General features: G+C 38.2%; 1 protein-coding gene across 2 annotated transcripts in view; it reads left to right on the top strand.

The window, feature by feature from the left end:
- The first annotated feature begins 804 nt into the window (after positions 1-804).
- DTNBP1 (dystrobrevin binding protein 1) overlaps positions 805-22,402 on the top strand; it is a 63,274-nt gene continuing 41,676 nt past the window's right edge. Inside the window, exons 1-6 of one of the 2 annotated variants that reach the window (XM_084209895.1) lie at positions 805-910; positions 4,142-4,192; positions 7,132-7,182; positions 7,876-7,936; positions 10,523-10,655; positions 17,020-17,152. In XM_084209895.1, the coding sequence (XP_084066021.1) occupies positions 855-910; positions 4,142-4,192; positions 7,132-7,182; positions 7,876-7,936; positions 10,523-10,655; positions 17,020-17,152 (485 nt within the window). In that variant the 5' untranslated portion in view covers positions 805-854. Of the gene's footprint in view, positions 911-1,257; positions 1,329-4,141; positions 4,193-7,131; positions 7,183-7,875; positions 7,937-10,522; positions 10,656-17,019; positions 17,153-22,402 lie in introns of those variants that run through there. The other variant, XM_084209896.1, reaches the window with a different exon arrangement.

Here is a 22,402-nt window from a genome sequence, read left to right on the forward strand (position 1 = left end):
TTTCCATACTTTTAAGATTTTATCACAGAACCTCATTGCCTGAGTTCACAGGATAGGTCAGGTTGGAATAGACCACAGTGGGTCACCTGGTCTGACCTCCCCGCTCACGCAGGATCATCCCAGAACACATGGCACAGGATTGCATCCAGATGGATCTTGAATATCTCCAAACAGGGAAACCACAACCTCTCTGGGCAACTGTTCCAGTGCTTGGTCACCCACACCGTCAAGTTCTTCCTCGTATTCTGGTGGAACTTCTTGGGCATCTGCTTACGCCTGTCGCCTCTTGTCCTATTGCTGGGCCGATATCCCGGTTACATCCTGTTGGCACTCTCCCTTCAGACACTCACAGACATTTATACGGTCCCCCCTCAGTTGCCTCTTCCCAAGGCTGAACAGGTGCAGCCCCCTGAGCCTTTCCTCCTTAGAGAGATGCTCCAGTTCCTCGATCAGCTTTGTAACGCTAAAGAGGTCACTCCTACGCTACCATCGCTGAAGTCAAAATCATTCTGGTGAGGGTCCCAACCTGCCAAGGTGCTTTCCTGTGGTCTTTAAAACAACCTCTACAAAGCCGCAACTTCAGGGATTCGCACGCTGCCCAAGGTCTGTCCTTGATGCCGCCCGGGCTTTAAGCGCAGCTCTACCCTCGCACCACAGGGGATGCAGGACGAGGGGCTGGGTTCTCCCAGGCAAATCTCCCCGCTTCCAACTCCGCCAGGACGCGCCGGGAGCCGGGCGGGGCGGAAGGGACGGGCCGGGCTGAGGGGAGGCGGCACCGGGGCGGGAGCTCAGCCGAGCCCCGCCCGCGCCCCGCCCTCCGGCACTGGCCTTCGCAGCCGGGAAAGGCCGGGAAGATGCTGGAGACGCTGCGGGAGCGGCTGCTGAGCGTCCAGCAGGACCTCACCGCCGGGTGGGTATCGCCTGCGGCACCGCGGGGCTGGAGGGGGCAGCGGGAGAGGGGCCCGCGTCCCGCAGCCCGGCCGGGCAGGGGGGGAAAGCAGGTGACCGGGGGCCGGGGAGGCGTGGACTGGCACAGGGAGGGAGGAAGAGGAGGAGATTGCGCAGATGAGCGGCACTGCCGGGGCCAGTCTGTCACCCGGAGTGCCCTCCTGGGTGCGGGGACGGGCTGGAAAGGCGGCTCCAGGGTCCCGACTCCCGCCTGCGCTGGGCGGCTGATGGCGGGCTGGCGAGCCCTGCGGGGCCGCGGGCACCTCTGGGGAGCAGGAGGAGGAGCCGCGGTGCCCGGGAAGCAGCTGCGGTCAGGGGAAGGAGAGAGAGAGGGAGGGACAGACAGACAGACCGCTGTTGTGAGAGAAGACGTGAATGGGGTCAGTTAACACGCTTGAATTTTTTATGAAGTTGCCGACCTTGAAGGTTTCATGGATCAGCGTAATCCCTTAAAGAGCATTTCTGGGCGCCGTTTGGTGCGTGCAGAAGCTCGCTTTTCCTTGGAAGATGAGTTACTGTCACTTGGGGAAAAGGAGCGCAGGATAAGCGGATGGAACAGCCCCACGCTTGCACTAGAAAGTAGAAAGATATTCTTCCTGCATTGTCTCACAAGGTTTATTTGGGTAGGCCCCGTGTCGATGCTGTTTTTAGTACAAGCAGGTGGCCCAAGTGAGTGTCACGGGAAGCCAGCGAGTGGCCGGAGGACAAGGTCGTGCCTGTGCTGCAGAGCTGATGGCTCATGATGAGCCACAGGGGAGTCTTGTGTTGTAATCAATTGCTTTTAAAAACTGTGTGGTCTTTGGCAGCGTTAAGGCTGCCTTATAATACCCCTATGGCAAGTATTTATATATATAGTGAGGAATGTTTGTGTACACCAGAAACTTAAAATAAGCAGTTTATCATTATTTACTTGTAACCGGTGTATGATGGTCAAGAGAAACTGACAGAAGAGGCTGCTAGTCAATCAGATAAATTGCTTACATGTTATCTGTCTCATCTTACCAAACAACAACTGAATATTAAACTGCCTTAAAAATACAGACAAAAGCATTGCTTCATCTCTGTGTTTCTCTTTTGCTTCTCAGAAGAAGCAAATCTCAGTACAGTGTAAGGCTCTTTTGAAAAGGTTGTTTTTCACATGGTGAAAGAGAACAACAGAAAGGTCATAACATGCCAGATCTGATGGTCATTTAACTCTGTGGTTCTGTATTTGTGTTGTCCATATTTGCTGCAGTGGAGTCAGTATATTTCCATGTATTTTGCTTTCTTCCTGGTGTTACCCTATTTTCTTCTGAGAACAGTCCCTGATTTCATAATGTCCATCTTTGTGTTTTGGCAGCTCCATTAATGTGCCCTTGTTCCAGTGTCCTGTCTTTAAGTGGTATTATATTCATCTGTGGTGTAATCTTTTTTTTTTTTTTTTTTTTTTTTTTTTTTTTTTTTTACCATTGGGAGGCTGTATCTCAGAACCATAGTGGCAGAGGCTGTGGAAGGCATCTTATTTTTTTTTTCTTTAGTGTCCCCATACAGCCAGAACACAAGTTGACCTGGTTTGCCCCCTCTCCCTTCCTAGACCATGCAACCTAATTTCTTGGTGTTCTGAATTACTCTGTTCTGCACCTCACCAAAGTGGTAAAAGAAGTCATTTTGTGATGTTGAGACTTTAGCTTCAAATTGTTTAATTCTCAAAACTCAGAGTATTTTTGGTGTCAAGTTTTGGCCAACTTGTTAACTACACATAAGTACTTGCAGAGTAGAACAAGTTGAATTTCATGAAATTGCAAGGGGGAAGGTTTTCCAGGCCTTCTAAGAAAATAATATCACTTCCTGAGGAGTACGAGAACATGTATGTATTACTGAAAAAGATTAAATCTGGGTTGTGTGGTTTAAAGAGAGTAGTTTAGAGTTATTAGCCCTTTCTGTGGCTTCCTTCCATGCTCAGTTCTGTCTGCTGTCTAATTCTGCATGTCCTCTGAGCAAGGTATCTAAATTTGGACCCATTCACCTGTTAGCAAGCTTTTGCAGACAGAGGAGAAACTACCAAAATGGACACAGTGGAGAAGGGCAAATTGCACAGCTTCCTTCAGCAGTGGGTTCTTCCTCAGTGTTCTGTGGTTGTTGCTACTTGGCTTGGCTGTTATAAACAGCTCTCTGAGAGGGAGTGGAGACCTGCCTTAGCATGTCTTTTCTCAAACTGTAAACCACCTGGTGTGCTGTAGAGCTTTGATGTTTCTTTGAGTTCCTAGAAAACAGTGATCAACACTGGGGGAGTGATTTGACTACTCCTCAAAGCAGCCTGAATAATCTGTCTGTATATTAGGTTGTTTCTCAGTCCCTGGGTCACTCAGGATTACAGAGCTCTCAGTCATGTGTGGAGGAGATCTTTGGCTCTCGTTGTTCATTTCCATCTTGCTTATGTCTCTGTCATTTATTTCTTACTGTCCTGAGCAATGAAAGTTCTTTGTGACCACAAAGGGCCTAGAAATTGAGGACAGCCATTGCCTGGGTGATCAGCAGGTTTGGTTCTCACTGTACTGTTTCAGCTTGACTAACATATATATATATATATTGTGACTGATAAAGAGTGGAAAGAGTTGGGGGGAGGGTGGTTTGTTTTTTTTTTTTGGTTTTGAGGAGCAAGATACCAGTCAGTTTGAAATGGACTGTGTGTGAAAGAAGCCTCAGATATGCTCACTACCAGTACACTGTGGTGGTGCTGCTGGAGGTTCTGAAAGCTGGCAGAAGAAAAGTTGTGCTTCTGCTGGTTTTGTGTTGGCAGACTTATGGCAGGTGGGCACATGTGTATATGTGATCATCATGCTTTTCCTTGCCATGAGAGCCTTCCTGTAAATCGTATTCCTCAGGGCTGTATTGGTTATTTCTATGCAGGGCTTTAGTTTCTGCCTGCTAAGGAAATTGTATCAAGAGGTGGATGACTTGTATACACAACTCCCATTAAACTTTTCATACTGAATTGCCTGATGCACTTCTGCAAAAAATCTCAAGATTTAGCAGCAGTGTCAGTGGAAATAAATTCATACAAGGGTCTCTAAGGGAAATTTGATTTATTTGTGAAACAAGCTGAAACAAAACTAACTATAATAGACTAGAATTAAGGCATTATGTGCTCAAGCAATTAATTCTCTGGTTTTGGTGTTGTAAATGTCTGATGGATTTGTGTTTTGATTTGTAGGTTGAAGACTTTGGGTGACAAATCAAGAGATGCAAAGAAAAGTAGACAAAGGTATTTCTGAATGTCTTAATATATAGCGTTAATGTAAGATATTCTTGTTAAGGAAAAATTTGAATTGGCTCATATATATCAGCCAATTGCTAGAACATTTGCATATAATTTTACAAAATACTATTTTGACAACAGAGACGCTTAATGAAAGCAAATGCTTTGATTAATACAGCCTTCATTGATAGGCCTAAATAATTTCTAATGGCTGTCAATCAGTTTGTAAATTACTATTTAAATTAAATGAATATGCATTGTTATTGTAGTACTTCATAGAAGATTCAGGTTGCAGTACACTGAAATGTAATTGTTTGCAATCTCTGTGAAGCTCATGTCCTAAAATTGTAACTCAGGTTTGTTTTTTTTTTAGAGTAAAAACAGAAATAGGAGCCTTTTTATTGTGGAAGATATGTGTGTAATGAATTACTTCAGTTTTCTGTTTCAAGAAGTTTGATAATTGTATTCATTTGGTTTTTTTTTCTTTCATTGATTTGGGTTTTTTTTAGTCCTCTTCATTTTAGTTCTCTTCTCATTTTTTTCAACCTGTGTAAGCTGCAGAGGAAGACTACTTGTTGTCTGTATATGACATCCGTGAGAGTTACTTCTTAAAATCAGATATGCTTTAGTGTAAAGCATGTTTTTATTAAAACATACTATGTAGACACAAATTAGTTTAAAAACAAGCCAAGTGCTAAAAATAAAGCATCTGAAATAAACTTGTCCTAAGTTTTGAATCCTGATGTTTTAGATATGATGTTTTTTTAACAGAAGACCAGTTGTATGGACAAGGCATGGAGGCTAATCTAAGAATGGGTGAAGGTCTGAATAAAACTGTTTTAGGCAACTGCCTTCTCTGTGTGTTTCCAGTCCATAGTGCTTTGGTTCTTCTGGAGTACTGTAATATATCCATTGCTTTTTTGAGAAAAGCAGTGTGTGAGCCAATTGAAGCATCAGAAACAGGGGAATGCTGGGGAATGCTGGGGTGGCTTCTGCTTTGCTGATAAAGTTCAGGGACAAGCTTAGCTTGATTTTAAGGATGGCTGAGGGCATGTGGATGGGAGCCAAGAGAGGCCAGTAAGGGTGGTGGTGTTGCAATGGGAGTTTGTCACTGTCCCTCTGACCAGGGATAGAATGGTGTTTTCTACAAACAGTTTGGGGAATCCTCTGTATCATTAAACCCCCGATTCTTGTGGGGGCCTTTAGCTTCCAGCTTCTGAAAGGAGAGCCCATCAGTATGCAATCAAGAAGTGCCTTGGGAGGGTGTCAAGGATAACTTCTTGATGCCTCTTTATGATCTCTTTGGCATGCTGGACTAGCCAGAGCTCACCTGGAACTGACGTTTACAAGAGATGTCAAGGACAAGAAGAGTGACTAGCCCTGCACTGGTAATAAAAGGCAGAAAGAAAGCATGGGATTGGTGATGAATGGGGCAAATTACAGCAAGTGTAGGTTGTTGAGTTATTTAATGCCTTTTTGGTTTCAGTTCCTTGTGCTTAGTGAAGGGGGTTGAGGAGACTGACCAGCAGTGATTGAAGATGCTCAATCCATAAAAGCCCATAGGACCATATGTGCCAAGAGGTGTTTCATGAAAATCAAGAGGTTCAAATTCCATGTTTCCCTGGGAAGAAAGTATCCCCTGCAGCAATGCAGACTGGGGCTGACAGACTATCTGGGAAGTAACTTTACTAGAAAGAACCTGGAGTTCTTGGCAGATAGCAGGCTGATTGTGAGCCAGGGACATGCCTTGCATCAGGGAAGTCTAACAGCTAATGGGGCTGCAAACAATACCGAGACAGTGGGATTGAGGAAGGTGATTGTCCCCTGAATTCAGCACACCTTAGACCACTAACTACCCTGTCCAGTGTGGTCCCCAGTTTGAGAAAGGTGTTAATATTCTGGAGCAATTTAGTGGATGGCCACCAAAATGGTTGGGGCAGGAACTCTCAGTGCATGAGGAAAGGCTGAGATGAGCAGTTGTTCAGTGTGGAGAATAGGTGACTTCTGGGAGACCTAGCAGCAGCTTGCCATTATAGGTGAAGTGGTTATTGAGGAAACTGGTGTGTGGTTGGAACTCAAAAGGTGATAGACATAAGTTGAAACAAGAGATGATCAGACAGGAAAAGCTGAGAAAAGCTTCCTGAGAAAGCTGCTTTGATCTCATAGCTGGTTTTAACAGGGGATTGCAATAGGAACTTCCTGAGGTCCCTTTCCACCTCACTGATTCTGTCACTTTTCCCTTGCCTTAAAGACCGGGAGGTTTCGTTTATGGTAGGGTTTTTTTTTCGCCCCCATTCAAATTGTTTGAATGATAGTGGAAAATATTCGATTTAGGTGATCTTTCAAGAGACAAATTTTGGATGATATCAAGATCTTCACATCATTAGAAGTACTGTATTGTTAATTTTCTATAACTTATAATAAGATGTCTTTATAGTTCAAGCTGTTATTAATGGAAGTGTGTGCATTGAATAGGAGATCATTAGAGCATTAAACTGGCAAAGGTTCCTTAGCTTAGTATTTTCAGCATAGAATATATTATAAGTGGAATATCAGTATTGAGGGACATGAACTTGTGTAGTAGTCTTTTTTTCCAGAATATTTCTTTGCCCTTTTTAGGTTAAAATTACGTTCGTCCTTATATTTATTAACTTTGTGTACTTAGAAATTATCCAATAAAACTTGTTTTTAATGGACACGGTTGAAAAGACGTACGAATAGATTATCATAAAATAACAAGGGAAAAAAGCAATCCTACCTTTGGAATATTCTTGTAAGATACACCATGTAATGCATTTTAAACCAAAACTGGCAAAATATTTGCGAAAGTAGGAGCAGGAGGAAAATTTCTGTGCTCAGCATATCTGTCAGATGTGTGTGCATGCGTTTCTTATAACAGCCTTCTTTTCTTTAACAATTTTGTACATTTTCAATTTGTTTTATAGAACTGTTCAGTGTTTGCCAGAGTTTTCTGCTGGACTGGAATTACTAAGCAGGTATGACTTTTTCTTTATTAGTGTTTGCTTCCTACGTTGGATTTAAAAAATCTAATTTCTTAAAAAAGAAATTAGAGAGGAAAATCAAAGTGTTGCTACTAGGTTTTTGGTTGTTCTGCAGTTAGTAATCTGGGAGTGGTTACCAAATGATAAATGTGTTTAAAGCGTGCCCAGTCCTAAAGTGTTGTCATGTTAATGAAACTGAGTTCTGGAGGAAAAGTTGCATTTAAAAGATTACTTTAGTCCATATCCTAATGCAGAGGGGTGAAGGAGGCCAGCACCGAGTCCTAGTGGTTTCATAACTTAGACATATTTGATACAATTTCCTTCTGTCTTTTTTTTTTTTAATTGGAAGGGGTACATGTATGATTACAATCTTGTTAATTTAAAAAATTTTCTTAGTTAAGTTGAGTTCCAAGTGATGTTTAAGGTGGTGAGTTGTCTTGTAAGTATTGTTGGGTGCACTTAGCTTTTAATGTCAATTAGCAGGTTAAAAAACATGAATTACTTTTTCTTTAAAAGACATAATTTCTCACTGTATATTTGTCTTGGCAGAACAGTAAGTACTGGAAAGAATTACACAGCTTTTTAAGCTGTAATTTCTGGTAGTACCTGTAAATATAAGCACTGTGACATCCATGAATTCCTTTGTAAGGAGAGTGTGGTAAGAATAGTAATTTGTCTTCTCTTCAGATATGAAGATGCTTGGGCTGCCCTTCATAAAGGTGCCAAAGATTGTGCAAAAGCTGGAGAGGTAAGGAAAAATAACAATGCCATGCATTAAATATTTTAAAATGTGTAAATAATTTTAAACTAAAATTTTTAGTACCCACCCACAAGGTTAACCTTGGCCCCTGGGTAAACATCCACATGGCTTTGTTCACTCTCACGGTAATGTAAACAACAATGTCATGCAAACATGAAATAAGGAAAAACTTGATGCAATGTAAACAGTTGCAAAGATGATGATGTACTGCTGGGGGTGTCTGGGAGAGTACAGAATGTATTTGGGGTTGAGGCACCTTAGTGGTTTCTGTCAGGGCAGGGCTGTGGCACTGACACTGCTGCCCACTCCTAGTGGAGAAGAGACAGCAAGATTGGCCTCCCCAGCAGAAAAGACTTGGGAAGTGTTTGTGCTTTCTCCTAATTTCATTCACTGTTCCTACCCTGGAAGCAAGCTGTGTGGTTTATCTGTATTAAGGGAAAGGAATTAAGGGAAAGGAAACTTCCAGCAACTTTTACCAATGCATTACTCAGCAGCAGTAAGGAGTTTCAAAGCAGCAGACTTTCAGTTTCAAGCCCATGTTTAAGGGGCAGACAGAGACAGTGTAATCTGAGTGGCCACAATGCAGAGCAGGACTGAGCTGTGGGGCTCTCTGTCCTGGCTGAAACCTTCACTTTGACTGAGTGCATCCTTCCTGGCTCTCCTCTTCACTTAGAGACTTCTCTGTGTCTTTTTATAATGGATAAATCACTCACTGTGTATTTACAGTAAGAAAGAAAGTCTCTTATGTTCTTCTTTCTCTTGCCTAATGGTATGGTCCTGCTTTTCCCTGCATTCTAGTGGAAACCTTCAGGCATGGGAGATGGAGTTCTCCTTGCCAGTTTGGCATGTTTTACTGCTTGTAATGTTCTTTTTTTCCTAGAAAATCTCATAAATGATGTGGTCACAATTTTATAATACTTGCTATAGTTTGCTTTAAAAATTGTAATTTTGAAAACAATGTGAGGTTTCATATATATTAAACTCATACAACCTAATCTCACATGGCTGCTTGGAAAAATGAGAATGAAAAACTTCCAAAAAGACTTAAATTTTCCATTAAATTCAGATATTTACTTTGTACACAACCCAGTGTATGTATTGCTTGTGGAGTTTTGTTTGTTACTTTTTTTTTATAAAAAGGGGGAAATAAAAGCTCTGTAAGCACAGACAATTGACTGTACTGTAGAAGACCTAAAGGTCCACTTGTCCAGTATCCTATTTCTGCTTACTTGTGCTGTCTTACTTATAAATGGTGATTAAAGTGAAAATTTCAGGCTTTAATTGCAGCTTACAGTTTTACCATGTTAAGTGGTAGATGTTAACTACCCATTCCATGTACAAAGTTGTCCTTTTAGATGATTATCATTTCAGCTGCATTCGGTTATCTCAGGGCTGAAATGTCTGTGGTGTTTGTCCCCATCTCATGGTGTCTTGTTTTGGTTTTTTTTTGTTTGTTTTACTGTTGAATGGATATAAATACCATATCCCAGTGTCAGAAATAGACCTGGCTTTATTTAAGTAAGACTGTTTGGTGTTTTAAAGTGTTCCATTTCTCACTGGGCTTTGGAATAAGTTTTCAAAACTTGTCTGGTGAAACAGAATGTTTTCTTAACAGTGATAGGTAGCTGGAGGAATTTGCAAAAGATAGAAGTTGTTCATTTAAAAGAATTTATATAAAGTGGGTAGAATTGTACATTTGAGAGCTCCTTTGTCCATTGCTCAGACTTTTTCAGTTTCTGCCTATAAAGACTATAGAAATTGAGGAATTCAGAATGCAGATACAGCCACAGGCTGTAGTTTGTGTGCAAGAGGAAGAATGGGTAATGGAATTAAGAGCAGGGAAACAATAATTGAATCATCTCAATTATATATAATGGAAACATTTGTTATCTAAGATCTCTTGATCCTGGTGTTTTTCGTAGAAAATTTAAGTGCAATTTTAAAGCACTCTATCCTTTTCTTAGCTTAGTATATAATAAAAGTTAAGAAGAATGAAACAACAGGAATTGTAGTAATGTAGAAATGTGTTCATAAACACTTTGCACTACTGCAGTTTATCACAAAAGCAGAAGAGCAGTAATGTTATAAAGGCAACTTTTTTAAAAATGTCATTCCTTTTACTTTATTTTCTAGACTACTTTGCATCTGCAGAATTTTTATTTTTATTGTTAAGATGAAATTGGTATGACTGGCAACATTTAACTATTGATAAAAATATGCCCAAAATTGCAGCACTGCAATGTTGTTATTGTGCACCAGTGCCACACTGCTGCCAAAATTTCAGGTACATCTTGCTTACAGTTAATAACATCCATAAAATACTTCCTGCATTGATTAGGGTATTGAGAAATAACTTTTTGTTGTATTTTTGTTCAGTGCATTTTGAAATAAATATTCCATACTAAAGGGGGTTTTTTTGAGCATGTTGTTTATTTACTTGAGGAGTACACAAGTGGCAGTGCTCTAGGGTTGTTGTGCTGACCTTATGCTTCCAAATGTATTAATTATAAAAAATTAGTCAAGATGCTCATAAACAGGTACAGAAGTTTGCAGTTAAAGACCTGTTTGTTGCAGCTGGTCGACAGTGAAGTTGTGATGCTTTCTGCACACTGGGAGAAGAAAAGGAGCAGTCTGGTGGAACTGCAGGATCAGCTTCAGCAAATACCAGGGTTCTTAGCAGATCTGGAATGCCTCACGGCAAGCCTAGGTAAGTTCTTATAGACATAACAAACATTCAGATCAGTACAGAGGATTAGACTGAAGTTCAGCTGTTGTGAATGTTGTGATTATAAAATTTAATTTTGCTTTCTGTGGTAAAACTGTAGTTCTTAAACAAACTGGATTTTTTTAGAAAATTGTCCTCTGCCAGCAGTTGAAGTTTTGTATGTGTTGTTATTTAAAAAAAAAAAAAAAAATCGACAAATATTTGAACAGGTGAAAAATGCTATTCTCACAGTCTTATTAAATTATTAAGATTTTTTGATAGTATAACTGCTAATGTATATAGCTGCTTCTTTTGGATTCTGTGTAACTTTACATAATAATGTTTAAACTTACCATTTGGGGTGGGATGCGGGGGAGAATTTACCTGGCTAGCGACACTTTGAAGGCAGAAACCTTTGGTTTTGAATAATTGTTGGTTCCAAAGGTAACTTCCATAGTTTGAATTAATGTACAGGGTTAAGATATTCTGAGGTGATACTGAGCTTTTCTATAGGTGAATATTTATGCTGCCTATTACCAAACACCTCATGTTTGTTAGGTGGGTTGCAATTTTTAAAACTTTACCAAAGATTAACCTGTTCATTTTACTTAAAAGATGAAAAGATAAATGCTTTGGTGGACTATTTCTGGAACCTCTCATACAAAACTGTTGATCCACTGTTGAAAATTAAATTAGGAAAAAATGTTGGACTCTTGGTCTCTGAAAACCTCTACTATTGCTGAGCCTTGAAATGGGCAGGCAGCGTTTGACAAGCAGCAGCCCAATCTGTCCATAGTATGTCTCTTGATGCTTCCATGAAAATCTATACAGGGTGCATCAAATTAAAGCTTTGAAAAACTTGTGTTTGCTCATAGGTTTTAGGTAGCTAAGTTCCCAAGGGACTGTGCCTGCACTTCTCTTTCTTACCGCAGCTGGGAAGTATGCAGAAATTCCTCATGTGATTGCAGCTCTGGTTTTTTGTGGGGTGGGCTGGATTTATGTGCGATGTGAAGAAAAGGAGGGTTCTTTTCTGTCTTCAGGGGCTAATTTCTCATTCTGCTATGGTCAGTGGTCATGCACAAATCAGCTTTTATTCCTAGGTAGGCTGGTAATAACTTTTTGTTATTTATTCCTGAACCAGGGAATGCGTTCTACTTTTATTACAATTTTCTTATACCACCTTGTTTAATAAGGCTTTATCATCTGTGCTAACCATTTAATATTGGCTGTTTGCAAAAAAAAATTTCTAAGGAAGTAAAAGTTCAAATAATGATTTATTAAAATACTGGGTTTAATATTACCATGCAGTCCACTGGTAGCCCAAAGATAAACAATGTGATAGAAAGCTAATGAAATTGCCTTTATAGTTCATAATGCTGCAAATGCTGTAAAATCCTGATGAATTTGAACTACTTTCTGATTCTTAATACAATTTTATGAACTAGAATTAATCTCATTCCAATTGTAGAATTTATTGGATAGGTATGTCTCTAGATATTTTTTGATATTGCAAAAGTAGGATTTAAGGAAGCATTCAGCAGCCTGCTCAGGGAAGGTAATGAATTTTGATGTGTACTACCAGGGTTCTGAGATTTGAACCAAACCTTCTAGCTTTACCTTTTGTCAGATTTTAAGTAATTTATCAAAAATTTCTTATTAGTTTCTCCTAACAACTGTGTTTTGGGTTTTATTTTTTCTTCTAATAATTTTTATGGAATCTATTTGAAGAGATAGATGTAATTTGTACCAAATTCAACATCTAACCTTCTGAAGGTGCTTTAACAGAAATTTACTGCAATATTCAGCTCATTGCTTTTAGTTTTTATAACTCTTAACTAACTGCTTCATATAAATATAAACTATTGAACTTTTCAAGAAATGACTATTACTCTGACTGTAAATTTTGAATATGAATAAAATATTCTGTAAAAAAAAGTGAAAATGGAATCACAAAGTGCTGGGTTATGCACCATATGCACTTATGTAATTTGGCTAACCTTCATCATTTCAACAAAATAGTTGGTTTTTCTGACATGATATGCTTCTAATAAATCTATTAATGCTTCCATTTTGAAAGTAGTAGGGGACCCTGGCTGCTTTCAGTAAAAGAAATTTCAGATAATGGAAATGAAACTTTTTAGTGACCTACTTAAAATTGGTATGACTCATGTACAGATTTTTGAGCTTTTGCTATGTATTACAAGACACCTTTTCATTAGCAATTTTATGAAGCTCTTTAGCTTAGGTATTCACATTATCAGTCATCCCTCACTTGAAGTAGAAAATGTGTCTCTTCATTAAATAAATTTATGCAATGTCTTATGCAATGTATTATGTAGCAGCTACTGAGAATTTTGAAGAAAAAAGTTACTCTCATGTAAAAGTGAAAAGGACAGTTATTGCCCTTTCAAAATGCAGAATTGGAATTATCACTTAATCCAATTTTTTGTTGAGATGTTGTAGAAAATATATGCTCACTGATATCAGCATAGTTAGTGTGAAGTGTGCTTTCATGTTTGAGCAGTGGCATTTTGCTCAAACATTAGTTTTGGTTTCAGTAAATCAAGACACACAAACATTGATCCAAATCCAGTTTTTCTCCCTTCCTTTTTTTTTTTTTTTTAAGATCAGTTTGATACTGGTTTCAGAAAGACTGATCTTGTGTATAGGTGGTCTTGTATATAGGTGATCTTGTGTATAGGTTCCTACATAAGTTTAAAATGTTTTCCTAGTGGGAGTGGGAAGAAAAAAGGCTGGGCATGTAGTCACTGAGTTAAAAGCCTTTGCCTCTTAGTCTTGAGGTTTGGGGTTTTTTTGAGTGAGGGCTAGATGGGTGTGAAAATTCATTGGGGAAACAGAACATTTTGCGCTGCTTAGGAGAAATATCCTTGTTTATATCTTGAGTAAAAGGTCAGTCTTTTTTTATTTCAGATTGTGTATCAAATATGAAAGTTGCCATTCTCTAGCTGTGCAAAATTCATCTAATTTTTTCAGAATTTGCATTTATTTTTTACTGAGAAAAGCAGGGAAAATGTTGGGAAGATTTATGTAAAACCAGGGAATTTGAATAATATTGTGTAAAGACAGCTGTGTTCAACAGGGAATTTTTCTCCATAGACTCCAGGACACAACGCTTTAGCAGAGGTTGTTTGTTGTTTTAGGTGTGTATATATATATATATATATATAGATAGATAGATAGATATAGATATAAATATATATATGTGTATAAAAGGCATAGTTTGGTGCTGTAAACTTGGAGGAAAAGGATCCTAGTGTACTTACTATGTAATTTCAGCAAAGAAGCTGCTTTAACTTCATGTAAGTGGTATAATACTAGCTGGGTTTAAGATCCTTTCCGTGAATACAGGTAAAAATTGAGCCCTAGTAGAACTGTAATTATATGAAGTTTTTCCTTTTTTTTTTTTTTCTTTTTTTTTTTTGGTTGTTGTTGCAGCTGAACTGAGCTCTTCCTGTTCATGTATGTCTTCCACTGCTCATTTTAAGCTTTTAGTAATCTCTGCCCCTGTGTGGCCTAGAGGTATAGGGACCATCTTTGATATAATTCCTTCCATCCTTTTTACTTTTTCCCTTTTAGTCAGAAAATAAATGAGCTTTGTAGAAATGTCTTTAATACTCCTGCATGGTTTCTGTTGTTTGAATGGCTGAGACAGTGAAGGAAAGCTACATCTAAAGTTAGTGGAAACCTATTTTCTGACATACAGCTGTGATTTAGCTATTCTAACAAATTTTGTACTCTTACAGAACTACGGAAAACATAGGTTTCAGTTAGAAAAGTTATGTGGTAAATTTAAATTAGGTACACTTTAGGAAGAAAGTGTTTTCTGGATAAAAAAATTCTGTGGTTGTTGAGCTGTAGATAAATATTTTAATACCTGATAGCTAGTAAACCATGAAAAACAGTATATGCTGATAGAAGATAGTGCAATGTAATGTCACCTGACCAAACTTTAAACATACTTCAAAAGAATTAAAAGTAAGAATTAAAGTTTCAAATAATGTTGTTATGCTTGTGGTAATGTAAGAAATACAGCCCAAACTATTATAATTGGAGTGATGTGACCCAAAGAACAAGTTGGGTTTTTTTTCAGCTATCTAATTAAAAAAATACTATTTCTGTCAAGTGTGGCATATTGCTATAAATGAAAAGTCTTAATCTAAAGGTAAATATGTTTTTTAAAATCTGAAAAAGATTTAGAGGGGATGCATTTTTTACAGCCTAATTTTCAAATTAATTAAATCTATAGCTTTGTTTGGCACTGCCTTTGTATGCACAGTGCATATATTCTCTTTTGGGTAATAGAGTTGTTAATTCTCAGCAGTTGGTGCTGCTGCAATGGAGCTTGTCTTCAATTTTTTTTGTGAAAAGCAATTTTTCTTTCACTTCAGAAAGGAAAAAAACTTCTGAAACCTCTGTTGCAGTAAAGCAGGACTGTTGCCTTCTGGAGACATCTCTGGTGTCCATTCCTCTTCTTCAGGAGCACAGTGTTTTCTGCAGTTCCCACTAGAGGCTGCTCAAATGCAAGTGCTAGGAATCAGTTGCTCTCTAAAATTCACTTTTCTTCATTCTCTTTATTTTCTTGTCCTTTGTTGTTGTATTTTAATATGATTTCAACAGCAAATACAGCAAAGCAGGTGGTAGACGTTTTTAAGTGGAAAAAACAGTGGTTGATAGGTACCTTAGTAAATTATTTTCAGTCCTGCTGTGTTTGAGAATTTTGCAGATTAATAAGGGAGCAATTATTCTGAAATGCAAGTTAGCACAATAAAGGTATTTGGGTTTTAATGCACTCAGAGAAGTCTATTTCTTAAAGAAAAAGGGCCTACCAGTCATAATTGTAATCATGATATTACGCTTTGAATACATCTGGATTTTGTGAGAGAAAATTGAGTATGTGGTAAGCAATGAATGTTCCACATCACAATATGTTGAACTGAAAACATTTTTTCCCCCTCAAACTTGTTTCTGCATTAGTTGTCAACTGCCTTTCTTTTTTTTTGTTTGTTTTTTGCTAATCACTCCCACTTCCCCTCAGTGATCTGTGTACAGAAAAATAATTTAGGGAAACTTTACCGATTATATGATTCATATTTCCCTTTCCTGTGGATCTTCTTTGTTAGGGGCTAAAAAAATGGCGTTAAGTGAAGCCAAACATAGGAATATGCATCCTAGGAAATTTGGTTATGAAGTCTTAACTTTTGCTTTTTTAGGGGAACCACAAGGATGGTTATTTATAATGAAGCAATGGCTAAGGAAGTTGAAATTATTTATGGTCCAAGATAGGCTTCAAGTAGAATGGCCAAGCCAGAATGGAGGATTTGACTGATGCCTTCAGCTTCCTGTTTCCTTTTTTTGAGCGTCTGAAACACATTAACTCTGGCTGCTATTTGTTTGTAAAAATGTGATTATTCTTGCAATTTACCTTCCCTCTGGTATAGGAGAAGGCCTGGCAAAAAGAAAATATTCCTGTAGTTCACACAGCTTCATCCCAAAGTGACCAGCTGGTTAGGGTTTGGGAAAATAGATTTTCCACTGTGAGATACTGAGGAGAGACATGAAATTTAGCATTAATCACTGTCAGGGAAAGTGATCCTTTGATACAAGGTTCACATGGGTTAATTCAGATGAGGAGGGACCTCAGGAATTGTCTAGTCCAAATATCTACTCAAAGCCACGTGAGCTATGAGATGAGATCAGTTTTCTCAGGACACGTCATAGACAAGATCTGTTTGAGGTTGAGACTGAGCAATTATGTTTAAAGACAAGATTAAGAGATGTGTATGTAAAATAGGAGTTAATTGTAAAATTTACATGTGTGTGTAAATCTATATTTAGCCATCAGTAAAGGGTCTGTCTTCAGAGACATAAATATATGTTCTTTATATTACCATGGCATCATGTGAAAATTCCCCCTGTATGCTTTATTTTTGTTTCATTTGAATAAATGAAGATTTGACCTGGCTTTGGCCAGCACAGCTTTATTCCTTGGATTGGTTCTGTGTAGGAAGTGCTAAACTGGCAGTCTGCTCAAGAAGGAAAAGTATGAGTCCTGAATGCTTCTCTTCCTCAAAAACGGGCCAGGAGCCTGTGTCACCACGATGCTGGGACAAGCAGAATGGTTTAGCACCTTGCTACAAGGGAACCTCAGATGGGTCTCCCTTTAATGTGGTTCTGCTGCCACTCTTCACTGTGGGATTTGGGCTGAGATTTGTTTATCTTCTGGAGCTATTTGTGTGTGTGTAATTATCACCATGTTAATTATTTACCTTTATGAAATCCTGTTTCTGTTCAGTTGAGTTGTCTGTCTGTCGATGCAGTTTGATATTCATGAAAGTCTTTCTTACAGCCCAGCTAGAGGCAAACTTTGAGGAAATGGAGAATCATCTGTTGTGTCTTGAGGAACTGTGTGAGCAGTGTGAATTGGAAAGGTACAAATGTGTGCAGACATTACAGCTGGAAAACTACAAGAAAACAAAAAGGTAAATAAAACACTTGTTATGAATAGAAATTAGCATACAATATTAGCCTTTTGTAATGAACCCCCCCAAATATATAATATTATCCCTTTTATTTTCATCTTCTAAAGAAACAATAGTTTTTGACAGGATGTTGCAAATTTGTAGTAGATTTATTGAATGTCTTAGTGATGAACAAAGAGTACATGTGTTTGGAAAATTATCACAACGTTGTTTAGACCACGTCATGTTTATTATTCTCCGCAAAGAATTAGAATAAGGGCTGTTGTTAATAAGCAGAGATAAACTGTTTCTTTTAATCCCTTGCCCTGGTTTATGAATTCCTTTTTTTTTTTCCCCTATGTACCTGTCAGGTTAGGAACTGAATTTTCCTCTATTTTCCTTTCAGTTCTATCAGTATTCAATCCTATAAGTACCTTTTACTCTGTATGAAAGGTATTAATCTCCTGCCATTCTCTTACTTGTAAAAGCAGGGCATTAATTATTGGAATCAGAGTTCAATTTACAGCAGTACGTATGAAAATTCAGAACTTTGAACTCGTAAGCTTCGGGTTAACCTAAAAGATGAAGTAGCAAGAGAAAAATATTAAGCCCTTAAATAACTGTTGACTTCCTTGATTTTTGTTTCCATCAGTGCCAAAAATAACCTAATAAAAGGAGATAAGAAAACCAGTATTACATTCATTATATAAATTAGGAAATGAGGAGTTGAATTGAAGCAGTTTGTCAAAGACAGTGTCTGAAAGCCTGTTAGGGAGGGTGGGTGGATGTGGATGTTGACTGACATGGCAATAACCAGGTTACTTGATCTGTCCAGGCAGGAGTCCTGCTGTTAGCCAGGGGAAGCACCCTGGCGCTCTCCTTGCCTCCTTGATTTTGGAAGCAAGTTTGATACATGTGGTAAGATCAGAACAAGTGGTCCTCACAGTTCTGATGAGGATGTGGTGATCGAGGTTGGGACTGTGCCAGACAGCACTGGCCACATTTTCCTTAGCTTATCTCTGTTCACCCTCCTTGCCATTCTTGTAGCTCTTTCTATTTGAATAGTTTTTTTTTAATCTAAGTCTCTTCCCAAAAGAGCTATTCACCCCTGATTATTTTTTCACTACTGGTTCTTAGTTATTATGTCAAGAATCTTAGGCTTCTGTGGTGTTACAAGTCCAGTTATTGAAGGAGTGCTGATGTTGCAGGTTCTATCTCCCAAAAGGTCTCCAATACCTTAAAGATCCCCCTTCAGTTTTCTGTGAAATTTGGCTGTTTCTTATCTAATTCCCCTTTAAACACTTGTAAAATCCAGTCATCCCTCATGGTCCTATCTGTGTCTTCTGTCAGTATCTTATTATGTTGTCTGTCACATTTGGCAATTTCTCATGTCATGTCCCTTTAGTTTTTCACATCCTGTTCAATTGTTTTAACCTCAGGCCAGGGCCTCAGCAATGGTCTGTAATTTTCCTGCAGCCTGGATTTTCTCTTTCCCAGGTCAGGGCAATTCCATATTTTCTCTCCAGGAAGAATCAACAGCAGTCAGTATTGCTGAATATTCACTTGTTCAGACCTACTTGAGTAATCTAAATATCTAAGAGTAAAATTCCAAAATTCGAAATATGTGCTATTTAACCAAATAACACAATTTTAAAATGCATATAAAGCAACAGAATTGGTCCCATATAATTATCTTTCTACAGTTTTCTGAATGGTTTTTTGTGCTCTGCCATTCTTGCTCCCTTTCTCCTAGCCACTGCTTTCAACGTCAAAATAAAGTGTTAAAACATTGCCTGCTCCGCTTAGCAGCATCTAATCAGTTTTATAAATAGAATGCTAAGCAAGCTACTTAGTGTAATTGTAAGCTGATTACATTTGGTCAGACCTAGACAAAACAGGAAAAATGCAGGTAATTTCTGGTTGATCATTACCACTGTATTTATTTAGGTAAGAAATTAACTGCTAGCTCATTACAGGAAGGACCCTTGCCAGTGTAGGTGCTTGAAGAGCGAGCAGCAGGTTAACTTGACGTGAGTGTGATGTGTGGTGCATGTTTGGGACTCGTATCCTGTCTTCCTCTCTTCAGTGCTTGGGGTTTTTACTGTGATACTAGCTGAAAGAATCAAGGAGGGGGGAAGGGGTCAGGAGTCTATGCTCTCTCTTTAGCGCAGAAATTATTTTCTGGGAGTAAGTGGTTTTATGTTTGAAAAAAACAATATTTCATGTGTTTTGACAATATAGGGATGAAAACTGAGATGAATCTGAGCTCTAGAAACTCTGATTTAAGCATGTAACAAAACATAATTTTATTATAAAGTCACTGTAGAGCTTAGGCTAGAAGCTCATGTATTTCAAATCTTTTGAAAAAATCCTATATGAAAGACTTAAAAGAAGGTGCTTTAGGTCAACATCAAACCTATGAAACACAGCTTATGGTAACTATGGGAACTTATTTTAAGAAATAGGTCTCCTTATTAAATAGAACAACTTCATATCAGTTCAAACAGATCAATTTTTTTCCCCTTTTGTCATTGTGTTGAGTGCTAATTTCAAAGTAGATTAATCAATCCACATCTTTTCCAAGCTATTTAAAAGCCTGGTGTTTGGGGGGATTGGTTTTGGGGTTTTCTTGAGAGTTTATCTCTGGAATTTTAATATTCTCTTTTTTTTTTTGCGTTTAAATCCATTCATACGGGTTCCAGTACTGTTGTGTGAAGTCTAGATTCCACCCTTCTTTTCTCTGGTTAGTCTCCCTCCAATTGTTGGATGAATCTTAGCATTAAACCCTGTAATTTTGTTTCCTGTCTTTTTTCAATCAAGCACTATTCTTCTTCCCTTTCCTTTATTCTTCTACTGAGGATATTCTGATTGCAGAAAACTTTGTGCCTCCTTAGTCTCATGTGGCAATTTTTGCTTTCCCAAGGGCACTGTGTCCTTTAGGAATCACTGTCAGGAGCTCACTTTTGTGTCATCTATTAATGTGCCCTGAATGGCAGCCTTGGGGTGTAAGATAAAATGTTTCTGACCTGAAGCTGTACTTGCCATGAAGTTCGTGGTGCCATTTGTATCCATTTCAGAGATCACCACATTTTAAAAACAGCAACTCCTGATTGTTGTGTCAATTAAAAGGAGCTGCCTAAATGCAGCATTTTGTAGGAATACATTGGGAATAGCTGGATCCTTGTCACTGGGAATGAGTAAATACATTTTACTGTGTGTTATTTGACTGAAAACGTAATTATCCGAATGATAACTTTTTTAGGATGTCTTTTTTAAGAACCTGCTCTGTTTTTCAGTATTTGTCAGCTTTGAGAAAATAGAAGGAAAATAAATGTAAAAATCTAAAATACAAACCTTAGTAGGACTACTGTTTTTTCCTTTTTGATGTTATTTAAGCAAATGCTTTACTTGAAGAAAAAATAAATTCTTTCAATTTGTATTTATTCATAATTTTTGAATTTTAGAGGTTTATTTGTAGTGTAACCCCATGCTTTCATTATTAGTGCAGTAGGTGAGGAGTTGGACAGACTGTCATAGTTTTTGTTGGATGCATTGCCATGCTATGATGGTGCTTTAGTGCTTCTGGGGGACAAGAATGTTTGATTTACTTTCTCATTCAGAAGAGTATAAAATTTATGGCAATTGCATTGTTTAGATTAGAGATGTGTATGAGAAAATATTTTAGTTATTGTTGTTTTCTTCTGTAAACTTTATCCCTCTTTTTAATTGCTTTGGGAACAAAAGGAACAGTAAGGGTTGTTGGATGTAGATACAGTGACTTATCTGAGGCCTCAACAACCTAAACATTTGAAAAGTAGATAAAGAAAAACTTCCATATCTGTAGCTCTTGTTTAGATCCCATAGCATTCCTCAAGCAGTAGGCTGGCACAGTACTCTGTACTGTACAGCATCCTCAGTGGTGATTCCCTCCCACCTGGCAGTGATACATTTAAATTTTACCTTCATAACCCTTTCAAGCTTTACATGTAATTTATAAAATTTACTTTTTATGTGTAAAAAAGTGTATATGCAGATGTATCAAGCAAGTATATTTTTCCTTCCAGCGTTAAGTGTACTGTGAATTATTTCTGAGACCTGAGCTACATGTTTCATAGTTCTCATCAAAGTTTTCATCAGTGTAAATTTTCATGCCATACTCTTTTTGATCAGTCTTCTAGTGGTATAGATTTGGAGATGCTATACCTCTGTGTAAGGGGGTATCTAAATAAACATTTTTGCAAGCTTGGATGCAGAACTTTTGTTATCTTTAGGAGTTTTCATGGCAGATGTGCAGTGGATGTGACTGGCTTTGAGTTTTCATTAGGCATTGTGTGAGTTTCTGTACTCACATTGCAAAGATGTTTTCTGTCCTGTTTCATGAATTTGAATACAGCACAGTCGGCAATATTATATATAATATTATATATAATATAATCAGAATACAGCAAGTGTTTTCATGGTGATAACTGGCTGGAATTAATTTTATAGCCACCAGTTGTTGCACTTCTTTTGGGCAGACATGTGAAATGAGAATTCCTACTGACCCTGAAGAGACTTGCCTGAGCTTTGGAAGAGTTTCATGGATAATTTTGCTTCCTTTTTTTGTAGTTTGAAGGCTCTAAACTTTCTTTTGTTTGCAAGAACTCTTGCATTACAGTATTCTGCATATGCCAAGCCCAAAGGAGCATGCTCCTTCATTATTAGTGAGTTTTACTCCCATCAGTGCTCCCAGTATTTGGAAACATTGGGCAAGACTGAACACACAACAGATTTGAAGATTGCAGGGGTTTTTGCAGTTTTTTTCTCTTAATTTGCAAAGTGTGAATGTACGGTATAATTTATGTCACTTTTAAGTTGATTTAAATTTGCCCTTTCTCTGGTGATCTTTGCTTGATACAGAGAGACAATGACATTGTTACAAAGAGATTTGCTGCTTACCTTCTCCTTATAGTCTTGTTTTCTTTCAAATAGGCAAATAAAAGACTTTTTTCTTTGGCTTTTGTGACCTGTGGTTAAAGACTGAATGTTTGTGTTGGATCCTCTGTATCCTACAGCACCTTTTAATAACATTATCTAGAAAATGTTAAAACATTATGTCAATCCTGCATAATTTATCTCTACCTTTATGTGGTGCTTGTTAGTGGGCATAATCTGCAAATCCTGTCAAGCTGTTAATACCAGGCATTCTTTGTCCAGACTTACTGTACCAATAATAGGAACAGATGGTGTAAGACTGCCTTAATCATAATTTTTTACCCTCCCTCTCCTCAA

The sequence above is a fragment of the Fringilla coelebs genome (genome assembly GCF_963513975.1).
Source record: "Fringilla coelebs genome assembly, chromosome: 1".
NCBI classification, from domain to species: domain Eukaryota; kingdom Metazoa; phylum Chordata; class Aves; order Passeriformes; family Fringillidae; genus Fringilla; species Fringilla coelebs.